The 18727-nt window shown below is 35.4% G+C and overlaps 1 protein-coding gene across 2 annotated transcripts in view; it reads right to left on the bottom strand.

Moving 5' to 3' along the window:
• CUBN (cubilin) overlaps window positions 1-18727 on the bottom strand; it is a 290819-nt gene that overhangs the window by 243430 nt on the left and 28662 nt on the right. Inside the window, exons 14-17 of one of the 2 annotated variants that reach the window (XM_021675689.2) lie at window positions 17859-18093; window positions 5339-5520; window positions 2808-2970; window positions 1110-1300 (exon numbers count right to left, since the gene is read on the bottom strand). In XM_021675689.2, the coding sequence (XP_021531364.2) occupies window positions 1110-1300; window positions 2808-2970; window positions 5339-5520; window positions 17859-18093 (771 nt within the window). The remainder of the gene's footprint in view (window positions 1-1109; window positions 1301-2807; window positions 2971-5338; window positions 5521-17858; window positions 18094-18727) is intronic. The other variant, XM_021675690.2, reaches the window with a different exon arrangement.

The raw sequence follows: 18727 nt of genomic DNA, 5'->3' as shown, positions 1-18727 counted from the left end.
CAAGAAACTTATCTGGACTACAGTTTCCTAAGAAAAACAGAAATAATAATGGTTGTTGTGAGGAGTCAATGAATTAACTCACGAAACGCACTTCCCACACGAGGCAGGCAGTAAGCCGACAATAATCGCTATCTATTTAATTTGTTATCCATTTTGAAGTCTTATAATAGTGCTCAGAGTATAGGAAGCATTCTGTAATTGACAGCTATTTTTACTGTTCTCAAAAGTTAAAAAAAAGTTGATAATTTAATTTTGATTTACATAAAAATATTTAAAATTGTTCCATGGTATAAAACTTTAATATACTTTATTAAAGACTTTAGAAAACCTAAATTGAATAGATATACTCATTCTGAAATGATCTGAAATAAAAGTTTCTGACTTTAAAAAATAAAAATGCATATTCCTATAGTGCTATGGTCAATGCACATCTTCAACTAAGGCCGGATCTTATGCTAAAGTTCTGTTTCCTCTGTCTAAATGTAGAAAGGCAAAGGTCACATAGGTTTTTTCTGGATGAATAAATGGATTTAACTTGCACAAACAAAATTGTAAATTCTTCTCTAGTTTATGTAATATGATTGTGCCCAAAAAGCAATGTTTTATCTTGCTCAACACTTTAATTTGTGGCTTGACCAATAATTAAGCAGAAGAAATACCAGGCCCTGCAAACAAAAACTGGCTGTCTCTATTTCAGATATTCCCTGTATTACAATCATTACCCACACTTAAATCAAAATTAAAGATTTCTGGAGGAGAACAAGCAGAATAAACTTAGGAAAAACCCTAACCTCCAAAACATTCAACACTTAAACTTTATTGCCACTGACTAGCTGCGTCACCTGGGCAAATCCCTTCACTCTCCTGGGTTGAGTTCTTTCCTGTATTAATTACTCTAGATAAAAAATCTTTATCTTATTAGTACATCCTATTAGCCTTCCTTATTTGCCTGTATCTTAGTTATTTGAGCTTAGTCATTACTGCATTTCTAACAAGATCTCAGGTGATCTGGCTGCTCAATGGTGATGAATCATTTGAAGACTACCACTCAACAGAATACAGAAATGTTGATGAATGTCATCGAAGGGTGACTGAGTAGTAAAAGTTACCTCAATACAATTCTGAGAACTGTCACTCTGGCATTCCAGCTCCATATGGGTGAAGTTGACTTGTATTTGTTCTCCCTCGGGCTGCTCTATAATATAGATGCATTGCCTGTTGTGAGTGAAAGGCCCAGACAACTCAGGCAGGAAGAGTTCACCCTGTGGGTCCGTGTAGTTCCCTCCACAACGCAGATCAGCTAAGAACAAGGAAGAGATGAACAACAGGTCATGGCGATGGTATTGGTCTGGCTCACAGGCATTGGATCCAGTTTTTAAACATTTATACACACACACACACACACACACAAATACACACAAGCATATACCCACTTTATTCACCCTGTACAGTTTTGTGCCTCTAATTTTAAGATTTTCAATTTGATGTGTGTTTGCGGGACATCCCTGTAGTGCCTAAAGATATAAATGCAGAGATAGCCGGGTGCGGTGGTCCATGCCCGTAATCCCAGCACCCTGGGAGGCCAAGGTGGCCAGATCACAAGGTCAGGAGATCAAGAATATCTTGGCCAAAATGGTAAAACCCCATCTCTACTAAAAATACAAAAATTAGCTGGGCGCGGTGCACACACCTGTAGTCCCAGCTACTATGGAGGCTGAGGCAGGAAAATCACTTGAACCCAGGAAGCAGAGGTTTCGGTGAGCCGAGTGCCACTGCACTCCAGCCTCATGACAGGAGCAAAATTCTACCAAGAAAGAAAAGAAAGCGAGAAAGGAAGCAAGTGAAAAAGTGAGAAAGAGAAAAGAAAGAAAGAGAGAGAGATGCAGAGATGTGTGATCTAGCTTCCAATCTACCATTCTCATCTATAAATTGCTCTTTAAATACATTAATGCTCTGCTTCATTCCAATAAGATTTGAGATGGTTTATAGAAAACATATAACAAAATAAACTACATAACTGTATACATGAAGCAGATTAAAGAAAAAATGAATACAGAACAGCAACACAGAGCCACGGGGAGTTGATTTGCACAGAAAACACTTGAAAGGGCCACAGGGGGTTGGCATCAGATTCTGCTGAAAGAAAGGAAATGAAGAAAGGGGAGAAGTAAAGATGTTCATTTTTTTACTTTTCCTGATATAGAAACTGAAAAGGTATTTTTCCTGTGAATTCTCATGAAGGGCACAATGATAGATGTCATAAACAAAATCCTCCACTTACCTAAAAAAAACCCAAATCATAGAGCCTTTCCTGTGTTTTGTTGCTTTTTAAGGTATCAAAGCAAGTTGAAGTCATAACAGCTAACAGTATTTTGCTGGCTGTGAAGCCCTAGGGTCTGGGACTCTGTGATGCTGGACGCCAGCCCTATCCCGTGTGCAGCTGGATTTGAGCCGAGGATAAAATCCAGAGAGACTGCACTGCTCACATGCACAAACCTCTCTCACAACTAAACATCAAACACCACGAGGGACCTGGTGTCCTGAATTACTTAATTTTGGGTGTCTCAGACCTCTTTATCATGATGTGGATCCCATAATTTAGGGATCAAAGGGCACTGCAGTATTAATAATGGAGCATGGGGAAGATAAAGGAAAAAACTGAAGCTTTGAGAGAAATATTTATAAAGAAATGTTATTGGTCTAAGAAAGTCAGTCATCCTCTGAATCACATTAAAATAGAAAAACAGATGTAAGCATAGCACTGGCCTTCAAGTTCCTCTTAAGCTCCCAACTGGTAGGTTACTTACAAGGTGATGTTAAGTAGGTGATATGGAAGCCTTGGTCACTAATTTGGGAGTCGGAATGGAAATGAATTCTGGCAAAGGGGCCCGTGGTCTGCAGTGGTGGGACAGAAAAAGTGGTGCAGAACTTCCCGAGAACCGGGTCCTGATACAAAGGACCATCTCGAATCTAAAACAAAAGAATGAATCATTAAGCTCAAAGTGGTCAGTTTTTTGTTTTTGTTTCTTAATCAAACAAGGTCATTTTGGATATTAACTTCAGAAAATCTGTCATTTAAAAGCAATCGCTCAAGGAATTTTCCCCATCTCATCCATCTCTAACACATGGCTGAGGTGCAGCAAAGGGCGTTTCCTCTCACAACCCCAGCGCCTTCTCTCTGTCTGAATTTCATTTCCAAGGCAGGACATAACACTTTGAATTTTTCTACTGATGTTACTAATCAAATATCTTTCCCCTTTGATTTTTTTTACATTATAAATTCTTAGTGATCTAGAAGAAAATTGATATAAGCAAAGAAAACAGAAGAAGTAACACCATTGATGTAACTTGGTCCAGGTTTTCAGAAGGATCAGAGGTAGAAAGGAAGTGCCGTCAGATTAGACACAACAAAAAGACAGCTTAATGAATTTTAAAAAGCAACTTTGATATTAATTAAGTAGTACAGTAATAATGATGTGACCTTAGAAATCCTTTTTGAATTGGTGGGTTTTCATCTATTATGTAATCATATCAATCTCTCTATAATTCTCTTGTAATCGCAAATTCTATACTATACAGACCATCAAGGAGTCAATGAACTAAAGAATATTTTAATATGGTCAATTTTGTCTATTCAAATTATTTTTTGTCTATTCAAATTATTTTTGAATATTTTTGTCTATTTTGTCTATTCAAATTATTTTTCTTATTGGCAGCAAAGTTATATGACAGCATTACATTATTTTAATATTTAACTGATTCTTTGAAATACTGTAGCTTGATGAGAAATGAGAGACATTTCAATTTTGTCAGAGTGGCTGACACTTTCTATCATATGGTCTCCAGAAATAAATGTGTAGGAATTTTTTAAAGCCTCCAATTTTAATTTGACGGAATTTATTGAAAATTAATTTGAAGATAACTCATTTTTCTGTCAACATTTAAATGACCATTTTACAGAAATTTTCCAGAGAGAGACAGATCTTCCAGTCATTCCCAAAGGTTTCAGATCCATTACTGGTGAATTACTAATGACTTTTACTTGCAGAGCCTCTTTTTGACAGCTACATCCTTCTATCCTTTATGAATAATTCCACAGAACTCCATTCCTCTCTAATGGACTTGGAAATGCACATTGTCTTTTTAGCACTGCTGCAAGGGGCTGAGATTTACGCTGATGAAAAATACAGGACAACCTAAGAACTCAATCTTCTCCATTATCTTGTCAGTCTACAAAGGGAGAACAACTCTTTTTGATGCACCTAAGTACAAATGGCATTTGAATATAAGAGCCTTTTCTCCTCCTCCATATTTTAATCTTTTACTAATGGATAGGCAGGAGGAGCTTCAGCTGATACCCCTCCTCTCAGTGATAATGATTCATTTATTCTAGGAACTTAACTCAGTTCAACATAATCACGATCATTTATTTTTCCTTCCTTCCTTCCTTCCTTCCTTCCTTTCTTCCTTCCTTCCCTCCCTCCCACCTTCCTTCCTTTCTTCCTTCCCTCCCTCCCACCCTCCTTCCTTCCTTTCTTCCTTCCCTCCCTCCCACCCTCCTTCCTTCCTTTCCTTCCTTCCCTTCCTTCCTTCTTTTCCTTCTTTCCTTTCTTTCCTTTTCTTTTCCTTCCTTCCTTCCTTTCTTGCTTTCTTCTTTCTTTCTTTCCCAGAGTCTCACTCTGTCACTCCAACTGGAGTGCAGTGGCACGATCTTGGCTCACTGCAACCTCTGCCTCCTTCCTGGGTTCAAATGATTCTCTTGCCTCAGTCTCCCGAGTAGCTGGAATTATAGTCGCCTGCCACCTCGGCCAGCTAGTTTTTGTATTTTTAATAGAAATGGGGTTTCACCATGTTAGCCAGGCTGGTCTCGAACTCTTGTCCTCAAGTGATCTATTGCCTTGGCCTCCCAAAATGCTGGGATTTCAGGCATGAGCCACTGCACCCGGCCTCTTCATGGAATACTGCAGTTAAGTTGTGAAACGCCTTGCCAGTTTACCACAGACAACTGAAGGTTTGAATCTGCATTGATGGAGTTGGCTATTACTGAGTGTTTACTTAACAAAAAATTCTGCATGCTCATGGCAGGGGTGTGGGTTTCCAGGTAACACCATGGCAGGGCAAGGTAATCTGTTTCCTAGATTCAAATGGAACCCAGGAGAAGCAGCAACAAACGGGCACAATTAAAACTAGAGACTTTGTAAGACTTAGATACTGACTGACTTGAGAAATACACCTAATTACTGCCAGTATTTTGGTGTCATCCATGGGCATGGCTAGAACATAGTGCCCTGAGTCCTAATCATATCATGATATGTTCTATCTAAATATAATCATTTACCTCAAGGTAATCTTTGTCGCAGTCATCATGGTGCTCGAGGCTCAGGGTCCCAAAAGTAAATGTTACCAGGAGGTCAGGACTAGTTACAACAGTCCAGATACAATCTCTTCCTGGAGGGTAGTTTCCAGGATAACCAGGAGACTTAATAGAACCGTAAGGACCAGTGAGCATACCTCCACACTCTAAAATAAGAGGGAAAAATCATGTTACATTTATATAAATGTTATAATTCATGGAGAATGATCAGAGCCCTTGGTGTAAGAAACCAAACTTTGTTTAAATAACTATGAGCAGTTTTAGACACCCTCATAAATTAAACATGATGTACATTTTCCAGTTTTATAAAGTTGTAAATCTAGAAGTATTGATAAATAAATGAATCACCCATGTGTCAAGCTCTGTGCGAGCCATGACATGCTGACACAATTTAAACAGGCTGAACCATCTGTGGGGTGAAGGATGAATACTAGGATTATATAGTCATCTTTTTCACTTTGAGAATATTAATTTCTGTATGTGAAATTGTAAAAAATTCCAGAACTTCTGCCAACCCCTCTGTGTTTCAACAAACCAGATCACTTTGCATATTAAAATGGTTAAGCACTACATAATTTTCATTTGAGGAAGTTTCTTAATACTATCCTATAGTTAGAACATTCATTTTATAAATCAAGAAATTCAAATGTCTGTAGTGATTGAGCCACTGTTCCAGGAATGGAGCAAGTGAGGGACTGAGCCAGGCTTTCTGATGCTGACCCCACTACCATCCTCATTATATGACATCACCTCCCTAACATTGCTAACCAGTGGCTGGAAGAAGCTGTTCTTCATTAATACCCACGTTTATTTGACAAAGAATCTACAGTGGCTTAGATTTCTATGAGAAATGCTAGTGTAAAATCAAATGATAGAAACACTAAATAATAAAAATTTAGATTATAGTAATATAAACATTAGAAATAAGTGAGATAAGGTAACATTTTAGATGTGTAAGATATGAAATGTACATAGCTATATAGGTTATTCAAATAAAAATTTTGCTGCCAAAGTGAAAAGTGAAACAGATTAGTTCCATGAGTCTCATTGTTCCTACTGAGAAAACATCTCAGTTCCTTAGAAGAAGGTGCATTTCCCAGTGTAATACTTTAAAAGTTACCAGTTTTAAAAGCATAAAATACCATAAGCAAAGTAAAAGATCAACAAAATAAGAAAAAATGCAATATACAGCAAGCAAAAGGCTATTCTCCTTAAATATAAAGAACTTCTATAAAGAATAGAGATATGATAGAGTTCAGTGAAAAAAGTTCAGATGTCTCTTAAACATATGAAAGGATGTTCAACATCACTTGTCACAAAGGTGCAAATAAAAACTTCACTGAGATGACATTTCTTATACCTCAGAATGTTAAAAATCCAGAGTTTTGGAAACAAATTATTGGAGAGGCTGTGGGGACATAGGCATTCTCATATATGGCTAGAGAATGCAAAATGGTATAATCACTACATAAAAGAATATAGCAATATCTGGCAAAAATGTATGCATTTAATTTTTTGGACCAAACAATACTACCTTTGGAAATATATGCCAAAGGTACACTGGTAAAAATGCAATATGACAAATGCATAAGGTATTTTGCTGCAGTAACATTTGAAATTCCAAAAGATTGGGGAAAAGGTTGGGCGTGGTATCTTATGCTTACAATCCCAGCACTTTGGGAGGCTGAGGTTGAGCCCAGTTCAAGAACAGCCTGGGCAACATAGGGAGACCATGTTGCTGGAATAAATAAATCATAATTTAGAAATTTTAAAAATGTTGCTACAAAAAATTAAAAAATAATAATTAGCTGGGTATGGTGGTGGGTGTCTCTAGTCCCAGCTACTAGAGAGACTGAGCAGGAGGATCACTTGAGCCTGGGATGTTGAGTCTGCTGTGAACCATCTCACCCTGTCTCAAAAATAAAAAATAAATGACTAAAATTTAAAAAATGACCAAAGGACTGGAAACAAGCCAAATGTCTGTCAATAGAGTACCAATTGAACAGAAAATGAGACATCATATAAAGGCACACTATGCTCTGATTATGGAGTAATCTCCAGGATATACGATGTGAAAAAAAGCAAACTATAGACCAGTATGTATAGTATCCTCCTTTTTATCTAAGACAGGGGAAAATACAATTATATGAGATCATTTGCTTAATTTTTAAATAGAAGGATAAATAAAAAATTAATAAAAACTGTTCTCTAAGGAGGAAGAAAGAACAGAATGGAAGGGATAGGAAAGAAAGCTAGACTTCTCTTAATCTACCACACCCATTGATTTGGCTTTAGAACTATGAATATATTTTACATAATTATAAAGCAAAATTCGAAAAAAATGAAAAAAAAAGAAATCTTTAAAATCACAAGCAAAATGAAACTGATGAAATAATTGCATTGAGCTGACAGCCGTAGAGAATGTAAATATTCCAAGGGACTTTAAACACTGTAACTTGACTATACTGCCCAAGCAAAACATATTTTAAATACACAAAAAAAAGCAAAGAAATCTTAAATGGTTTCCAGTTATCATACTATTAGTTATAATATTAGTATAGTTATTTTGAAAGTTTGTACAGTAGGACTAAGTACATAAATAATATGTTGATGTCATTGGGAACCAAGATTTTCACTGTATGAGAGAAGAGGTACAAATGTAAAGTAAAAAAACAAAAAAAAATGCAACTCTGTAATTTCAATATTCCAATGTAGTGTAAAATCACTATGAATATATAGTGTATTTTTTCTTTAAAAACAACAAAAAAAGTGTTTTGTAGATCTGCCAACTGAAAGGTCTAGGGACGATGACAGACCCAGTAACTGTAGCCATCTGTAACACCCAGATTGTGAGATCTAAATACCGTTTCCCACGGAAAGAGTTGGAACTCTTTAGGGAAATCAGGGTTTTCAGTCCTGTGAGTAAATAATGGACAGGAAGAGCCTAAAACATGTTTTCAGACCAGAAAGTAAAGAAGCTTTCAAAGGTAACTGCAGTTTGGAAAAAGAAGTTCAGAAACTAACTGGAAAAACTTCCCACTAACCAAACATGGAACATTTTAAAATGTCTAGAACTGATTAAAGCATGTAAAATATGCTATAATATATAAATGCATAGATATCAAAAACAAAACAAAATAAAATGGAATAGTAAGTGATCATTTGGAAGAATGCTAGAGAACCAAGTCATGAATTTGAATACTTTTTAAAAAAAGAAAAAAAGAGAAAAATCAAGCATTTACCCTACCTTTCCTACATGATCTCTGTATGAAAGCAACCAAATAGCTGATATGAGTAAGTTCTACTCCATTAAAGAACTTCAAATAATAAATGAAGAAGAAATAATAAAAATCAAACTGTTATCATTTTGTAGGTCTCAATGAATAACTCATCTAAATAACAAACCTAAAGAATGCTAAAACCATTAAAGTGCAAAAGAGGCTTTAAATGGGAAGTTCAACCTGAGATCAAAACACGCTGACCAATGTTAATGTCATAATAGACAAGCAGATACCATCTCTGTCCTGAAGAGATTATTTTTACCAAATAAACCCCCCTGAATTTAACCAAACTTTTTGATATAAGTACCAGTTTCCAACATGACAAATGGCATGTAGAATACAAACAGCAAAATCCAAGATGTGGGATGATCTACAGAACAAACAACCCATTTCTTTAACAAATAAATTTTAACAAAGGGCTGCTCTGCCTATGGAGTAGCCACTCTTTATGCCTTTACTTTCTTAATGAACTTGCTTTCACTTTATGGACTTGCCCCAAATTCTTTCCTGTGCAATGTCCAAGAACCCTCTCTTGGGGTCTAGATGAGGACTCCTTTCCGGTAATATCTTCCTGGCAAACCCAGTAGGGACAATACTGAGGAAACCCCCAACCCACAGGAAACAGACTGCAGCACCAATTGGCCAACTGTGGATATCATCTTTTGTCCGAGTTACGAATGGCCTTCACCATACTGACACTTTCTGACTGCACTCCTCTCTATCTTGATTACAAGATACCCTAAAAGTTAGGCAGGAATATCATTGCCCCTATTCATCCTGAGGGAGTTACAGAAAATTGATCATCCTCCCTCTACAATCCTTAGGATTAAGGGTCCCCTTATAAAAGGGAGTGGGGAAATATATCATAGGTGTTCAAACCAGAGCAACTCCCATCTTGAAGAGGGGCTGGGTAAAATAAGGCTGAGACATAGTAGATTGCATTTCCAGGATATTAAGGCAGTCATAGTCACAGGAGGATATAGGAGATCGGCACAAGATACAGGTCACAAAGACCCTGCTGATAAAACAGGATGCAGTGAAGAAGTCAGCCAAAAACCGCCAAAACCAAGATGGTGACAAAAGTGAACTTTGGTCATCCTCACTGCTCATTATATGCTAATTATAATGCCTTAGCATGCTAAAAGAGACTCCTACCCGTGTCAAGACAGTTTACAAATGCCCTGGCAACATCAGGAAGTTACTCTCTGTGGTCTAAAAAGGAGAGGAATCCTCAGTTCCAGGAATTGCCAACCTCTTTCCCAGAAAACTCATGAATAATCCATCCCTTGTTTAGCAAATAATCACAAAATAACTAAAAGTATACTCAGTTAAGCAGTCCATGCCACTGCTCTACTTATGGAGTAGCCATTCTTTCATTCCTTTGCTTTCTTAATAATAAACTTGCTCTTACTTAAAAAAAAGAAAATGAACAATGGGCTGGAGGTGGTGGCTCATGCCTGTAATCCCAGCACTTTGAGAGGCTAAGGCAGGGAGATCACAAGGTCGGTCAGAAAACTGAGATCATCCTGGTTAACACACTGAACCCCATCTCTACCAAAAACACAAAACATTAGCTGGGCATGGTGGCATGTGCCTGCAGTCCCAGCTACTCGGGAAGCTGAGGCAGGAGAATTGCTTGAACCTGGGAGGTGGAGGCTGCAGTAAGCTGAGATCGCACTAGCCTGGGCAACAGAGCAAGACTCCATCTCAAAAAAAAAAAAGAACAATGATTAATATTTGGTAATAGTAAGGAATTATTGTTTGTTTTAGTTTTTGTCATTTTCAGGCAAGGAGCAGCAAATAGCAAAGGACTGTGATCTCTGAAAAGAGAAGCATATGTAGTATGTCCCATACTCACTCAAGAATTCAAAGACATGAAGCCCAAGGAGACAGCAATACCCTTTCTACAGTAAGCAAACAACTCATAATTTAGGGCTACCAAAGCATCTGGGGTTTTGGAGTTGCACACTATAAGGAAAGCAGCTGCATGGAAATGGCACCCCCAAAAATGCACAGGCATTTCCTTAGGTCCTTAGCTGACTCCCAAGCCGCACATGCACCAGGGAAGATGGCAGGTCTAACAGAACAGCTTCTGGGGAGTGAGGATGCTAAGAGTCGAAGACAGTATGAATAATAAATACCAAAGTGATGTGTTGTCCTACTCAGGCAGAAAAAAGATACTTTTGTGAAAACTCTGAAAACGGAATTGAAACTCCAGAAAAGTATGCTAAAGGGTAAGAATCATGATCTAGGAATTAAGACAATCCACCAGGATTCAAGGAAGATTTGAAATAGATCCCCTGTACATTCAAGTCTTGATTAAATGAAAGTGATCTGCCAGGAACATAAGTGCCTACTAGAACAAAACCCAACTCTTCTGAGAGGAAGATAATATAATTCAGAATTCCTGCAATATATCATGTGTAATGTCCTGATCCCAATAAAAACTTACTAGGGCAGTGAGGAAGTAGAAAAAAAAAAACAATAATCAATAATAAATAAAACAAGCAATCTAAGCAAAGCCAGAAATATTCCAGATACTGAGGCTACCAAGCAAAAACTCCAAAATAACTATGATAAAACTTAGAGGAAAAACATTGACAAAATAGATGATGAGAATCTCAACAGTGAATTAAAATCTATACTTAAAGAATCAAATGGATATTCTAGAAATGAAAAATACAATATCTGAAATCAAAAACTCCTTACATGGTGCATGGGTTTTAATGGTGGATTGGACACAGCAGAAAACAAAATTATTGTACTTATAGACTTTTCAAAACAAAAGAACCAAATAGAATCAGAGAAAAAAAGAAGGTAAGGATATAAAACTCTAAGAGCTATTAGAAATAGTCAAAACCTTTATCATATGTGTAATTTGAGTCCCAAAAGGGGAAGAGAGAGAAAAAAGTAGCAATACAATATACGAAAAAATATTGACTGAAAATTTTCAAAGTTACATAAAAGAAAGCAACCTGTAGATTCAAAACTCTCAGTGACTCTCAGGCAGGACAAACACAGAGAAAACCAGATCTAGATATGCGAAGATCAAGTTATGGAAAATTAAATATATACACAAAAAAAAAGTGATGGGGGAGAAAATAAGACATATTATCTTCAGGAGAACAACAAGAATTACCACTGAGTTTCCTCTACCGCCCAAAATTATGGAAGTCAGAAGACACTGATGTGGCTAATAGGAAACTGTCGACCTAAAATTATATGTGTAACAATATCTTTCAAAAATTAAGGTGGAAAAATGAATTTCTAAACAAAAGCTGAGAGAATCTGTCTTTGGCAGACATGCTCTATGAGAAATATTAAAAGATGTTCTTCAGGCTGAAGAAAAATGATCTCATTAGAATGTAAAATTGTCTGTTTGCAAATGGCATGATCTTTCATACATAGAAAACCCTAAAGACTCCACCAAAATACTTTTAGAACTAATAAATGAACAAACAAATTCAGTAAAGTTACAGGATATAAAATCAACACATAAAATTAGTCGCATTTCTATAGATTAACAATAAACTATACAAAAAGGGAATTAAGAGGCCGAGTGCAGTGGCTCACGCCTGTAATCCCAGCACTTTGGGAGGCCGAGGCGGGTGGATCACGAGGTCAAGAGATCGAGACCATCCCGGTCAACATGGTGAAACCCCATTTCTACTAGAAATACAAAAAATTAGCTGGGCATGGTGGCGCGTGCCTGTAATCCCAGCTACTCAGGAGGCTGAGGCAGGAGAATTGCCTGAACCCAGGAGGTGGAGGTTGCGGTGAGCCAAGATCGCGCCATTGCACTCCAGCCTGGGTAACAAGAGCGAAACTCCATCTCAAAAAAAAAAAGGGAATTAAGAAGAAAACTCTATTTACAATAGCATCAAAAAGTTAAATACTTAGGAATGAATTTAACCGAGAAAGTGAAATATCTGTATTTTGAAAACTATACAACATAATGAAAATAAAGAAAATATTTGTTGTTCATGAATTGAAAGAATACTGTTAAAATGTCCAAACTATGTAAAGCAGTCTACAGATTCAATGCCATCTCTAACCAAATTCCAATGGCATTTTTCACAAAATAGAAAAATAATGCTATAATTCATATGGAATGACAAAAGACGCCAAATAGATAAAGCAATCTTGAGCAAAAAGAACAAAGCTGGAGACATCACACTGCCTGATTTAAAAATATATTACAAAACTGTAGTAATCAAAACAGTATGTTATTGGCACTAAAAACAGATATCTAGACCTATGGAACAAAACAGAGAGCACAGAAGTAAGTTCACACATTATGCTGAATTGATTTTTGACAAACATGTAAAGAACACACAATATGTAAAGGATAGTCTATAATAAATAATGCTGAGAAAACTAGATATCCATTTTCAGAAAAATGAAACAATGTTTATCAAAAACCATATATAAAAGTCAACTCAAAATGAATTAAAGACTTAAACATAAGGCCTGAAATTGAAGAAGTAATCCAGGAAAACATACAGGAAAAGCCCTATGACATTAGTCTGAGAAGTGATGTTTTTTGGATGTGACTGCAAAAACACAACCAAAATATATTAAAAAAACTCAAGTAAACATCAACGAAACAAATTAACCCAATCTTAACAATGGGCAAAGGATCCAAATAGACATTTCTCAACAGAAAACATACACATGGCCAACAAATATATGAGAAAATGCTCAACATCAGTGATCATCAGGGAAATGCAAATCAAAACTACAATAAGACGCCACCTCATACCTGTCAGAATGGCCATTTTCAAGAAGACAAAAGATAACAAGTATTGGTGACATGTGGAGAAAATGAAATCCTTGCTCACTATTGGTGGGAAAGTATATTGGTATAGCCATATTTAAAACAATATTTAAAATATAGCCATATTTAAAGCCATATTTAAAACACAAATGGAAGTCCCTCAAAAAATTAAAAAGAGAACTACCATATCATTCAGCAATGTCACTTCTGGTTATATATTCACAGAAAATTAAATCAATATCTGGAAAAGCTATCTGTACTTCCATGTTTACTGCAGCATTATTTACAATATATTCACAATAGCTAAGATATGGAATCAATCTAAGTGCTCATCAACAGGTAAATGGATAAAGAATATGTGCAATATATAAATACACACAAACACATACATACATATAAATGAGACAATTATTTATCCTTAAAAAGAAAAGGAATTCCTGTCATTTGTGACAACATGGATGAAACAGGGAGGCACTATGCTAAGTGAAATAAGTCAGACATAGAAGTACAAATACTGCATGATCTGACTTATATGTGAAATCTAAATTCATAGAAGCAGAAAGTAGAATGGCGGTTGCCAGGAGCTGAGAGGTGGGGGTAATAGGGAAATATTGGTCAAAGGGTAAAACATTTATGTTCTCTGGAATGAATAGATTCTGGAGATCTAATGTACAGCATACTGACTATCATTAACAATATCATATTATATCTGTGAAAATTGCTGAGAGTAGATCTTAAATATTTTCACCATATTGAAATGGTAAGTATGTAAGATGATTGATATGTTAGTTTGATTGTGGTAATCATTTTCACAATGATATATATACAATATATCAAAACAGCATATTGTACATCTTAAATATATATAACTTTTATTTTTCAATTAAACCCCAATAAAGGTGGAAAAACATAAATGCTTGAAATATTGGGAAAAGAAAAAAATAATGTAAGAAAATATATAAAGCAAAAGTTTCAGAACCAAAAGTTGCCAAATCTATAATCACAGTTTGAGATTTTACTATAACTTTCTCACTAAGTAATAAAGCAAATACTTTTTAAAAGCAGTAAAGAAAATTAATATTTGAAAAACACTATTTACCAACTTGATTACGTTAATATAGGTAGAGGACTACCTCTAACCATTGCAGAAAATACATTCTTTCCTGTCCATACAATAAATGAGCCAAAATAGACTTTAGTCTATAAAATAAATCTCAAAAAATTTCAAAAGATTGAAATAATATACTGCATGATTAGTGATCACGTCAGTAAATAAACAGCATACTTTTAATAAAACCTATGGTCACAGAGAATTCAAAATAAAATTGAGAAAATACTTTCAGCTAAATGCAAATGAAAAAATATATATTAAAACCTGTGGGATCCATATAAAAGTTCTCTGAGAAAAATGCATAGCTTTAGTGCATACATCAGAAATTCTAAAATATTCAAACTCATTTGTCAATGCTTCCAAGTCAAGAAGCTAAAGAAGCTAGGAAAAAATTTTAAAGCAACAGTAAATAAAGTGCAAAATAACACAAGGAAAGAAAATGATAAAACCATGAGTAAAAACAATGAAATAAAAATCAACAGAAAACATTACCAGAGCCAGAAGTTGGAATTTTGAAAAGATTAGTAAAATTAACAAAACCTTAGTAAGACTTACCAAGGTAAAAAAAGATAACATAAATGATCAATAACAGGAGTGAAAAGAGAGGACATCACTACAGAGCCTACAAACACTAAAGCACAGTAAGAAAATATTCTGAAAGTATAGATGAGTTTCTTGAGGAAAAAAAAAAGGTACCATAACTGAAAAAAGAAGAAATGTAAAATCTGAATAGATCTATACTAAATACATTGAAGCATAATTTAAAGCCTTCTCACAAGGAAGTCTGCAGTCTCAATTAACTTTGTGGTAAATTATTTCAAACATTTAAGGAAGAAATATTGTCAATCTAACACAAATTCTTCCAGAGAATATAAAAAGAGAGGACACTTTGAATTTTAAAAGATTGGCATTACTTGTAACTTGACAAAATTACAAAAGAGTATCTCCTAAATATAGATATAAAAATTCTAAAAATATATATTAGCAAATAAAATCTAGTAATGTATAAAAAGCATAACTTGCCATGAACAAATGGAAAATATGTGATGAATGCAAAGTAGATTCACCATTCAAAATCAATCAGTTGAATTCACTACATTTACAGAATAGAGGACAAAAAATATATGATCACCTCAATAGAGTCAGAAAAAGTATTTTATATATTCCAACATTCACTGATAATTTTTAAAAATTTTTGGCAACTAGGAACAAAAGATGTGGTGTTTTTTAACTGTTTATAAATTCTGACAACTATCCCATTTAGAAGTGGGCCTATGTCCACTCCCCTTGAATTTGGGTTAGCTTGTAACTAATTTAACCTATTGAATATGGTAGAAATAATACAATGACTTCCAAACATTGGCCAAAAAAAGCCCATGCAGCACCTGTCTGGTTCTGTTGTAATGCTTGCTCTGAGAAAAGTCAATTGCCACGAAAAAAGGTTCACTATTTTACGACCATCTTTTTAGAGTAGCCACATGCAGGCACTCAGGTCCATAGCCTAGTTGAACTCTCATTGAAAGCCAGCATCGATTGGTAGCCATTGGAGTGGGCCATCCGGGATGTTCAGCTCAGTCCAGCCTTTAGACAGCTACAGTCTCAGTTGACATCTGCTTATAACTGCTGAATAGATTTCAAGTTTAATAACTGTCATGTTGGGCTCTTTCCAAATTCCTGGCCCATAAATCAGAAACAAAGTCAAATGATTAGTGTTCTACAACACTAAATGCGTGGAAAATTTGTTGTACAGCAATAGTAGTTGAGACCCTTCATCTGATAAAAGTTATCTATGAAAATTTATAGCTAACATCATATTCAACAACAAATATTGAGCATTTCCCCATGCAGTCAGGGAAAAGACAAGGATTTCCTTTTTACCACCTTTATTCTGCTTGGTATTGAAGGTCCTAACCAGGGCAGTAAGTCAAGGAAAAGAAATAATATTTACAAAGACTGGAAAGGAAGGGGAAAAATATCCTTCATTCACAGATGATGTAATTGTGTATGTTAATGAATCCAAAAGAATCTACAAAAAATAATTAGAATTGATGAATGAATTTAACAATGTATATGGAATCAAAATCTAACATTTAAAAAACATATTTTTACATAACAAGTGGAAAAATTAAATTTTGGAAAATTAATATTTCACTAAGCATAAAATATCAAATATTTATAAATAAATCTAACAAAAGATATGAAATACTTAGACACTAAAAGTGATTAAATATTGCCAGGATAAATTAAAAGAGAACTAAATTTAAAAACAGTCTATTTCCAAACACTGGAAAGCTCAATATTTTTAAGAGGTCATGTCTTCCCAAGTGCTTATAAATTCAATGTAATTCTAATAAAATTATTGGAGAAAACTGACAAGTTGATTCAAAAACTTATATGATAATATCCAACATCTTTGAAAAGAACCAAGTTGAAATTACACTTTCAGATTTCAAGCTTCAGTAGTTAAAGACTAGGAAGCCTTAAGATAGATAAAAACACCAATAAAAAAGATGAGAAAATGGTGAAATAGATCCATATATGTATTGATGAATGAATTGGGGGCTTGCTCTCTTTATTTTTTATTTGTTTAAAACTTTCATAGTAAAAACTTAAAAGAAAATAGAATAATTAAAATAACAACAAAAAGAAAAAATTATTGAGTGTTCATTCAGATAAGGAATACTGCATGAAGGGGCGGACAATGTCCTCAGCATTTCTGCAACAAACTACAGTAGAGCTTATAAAAAGGCTGTTCAGTAATTTGATAAGGGACCAACTAAGACTTATGTTTTTTAATCCCTTCTATTTCATGCTAATTGTATTATCTTTAAACACAAAATAAATTCTAATTCATTCTAGGTTGATTTGATTTTACAGTAATTATGGCTGGGCACAGTGGCTCATGCCTGTAATCCCAGCACTTTAGGAGGCCGAAGTGGATGGATTGCTCGAGTCCAGGAGTTTGAGACCAGCCTGGACAACATAGAGAAACCCCACCTCTACAAAAAACACAAAAAATATTAGCCTGGTGTGGTGGTGTACACCTGTGGTCCCAGCTACTCAGGAGGCTGAGATGGGAGGATCACTTAAGCAGAGGAGGTTGAGGCTACAGTGAGCCATGATCAGGCCGCTGTACTCCAGCCTGGGCAACAGAGTAAGTCCCTGTCTCAAAATAAATAAATGAATAAAATAATTATAAAAATAATATATATAGTCAGATCTCAAAACATCTCATGCATCCAAAAGTCTAACATTGATTAAGAAAACTTAATAACCTCAAAATTTTGCTTGTTTTTTCTCCATGTGTGAATATACCTGGTTGCTGTGTTTCCCATCTTATAGTAAAGCCGCTCCCACTTCTTAAGTGTTCAGAATAGAGATGAAAATAGAGAGCATTGTCACTGCTGAGGAGTTCATGAGGGAGGCTGGAGCCACAAAATCTTCCAAGTTGAAAAGCAGCGGAGGAATCTCCATCATAAATCTGAAGAAACTCATGTGGACAATTGTCCATGGATTCTAATTGGAAAAAAGTGAAAGTGATACGCAGGACCTAAAAATATAAAGGCCACATATATTATCTTTTATTTCTATGTTAATTTAAAAATATTTCTCCCACTTCCTAGCAGCATTCATATTGAGGCACTTTCAAGAAATAGATCTATCATTTCCTAATTATCCACCAGTACGTATGGCAATCTACATACTAAATGACTTGGCTAAATATCGTTAAAAACAAACTTTAACTAACATCAAAATATATCCAAAAATCTTAATGTTAATAACACAGATTTACCCCGATTTCATTAAACTTGTCAAGTCCACCAAACCAAGGTATTTCAAACGTACTTCTAAAGCAGTAAGATAAACTGGACATTTGAAACTCTACCTTGAATTAAGTTTAATTGGCTAATATTACCATTCACAAGAATGTACACCCTGATTCCCTGAATAATCTGTGCATCGAATACACAGACATTCATCACTGCCCACCAGGGATGCTGATTCCAGAGGAGCTAAGATTCTGATGCCAGCCCAGACCGACAGGCTCAGGTGTAGGCGGAGTAGTCAGGATGTAGACATGTAAAGCCTGGAAGGCTTCAGGGACTGGATGTAATTAAAGGATGAGGAATACCAAGAGCAGAGAATGGGAAGAAGGTAACAGAAAAAATACTGAGCATACCAGT

The sequence above is a fragment of the Aotus nancymaae genome, unplaced genomic scaffold, assembly GCF_030222135.1.
Source record: "Aotus nancymaae isolate 86718 unplaced genomic scaffold, 86718_ANA_hifiasm-v0.15.2.pri h1tg000077l, whole genome shotgun sequence".
NCBI classification, from domain to species: domain Eukaryota; kingdom Metazoa; phylum Chordata; class Mammalia; order Primates; family Aotidae; genus Aotus; species Aotus nancymaae.
Note: the sequence above shows the minus strand (reverse complement) of the source record. Positions and strands in the feature narration are given on the sequence as shown.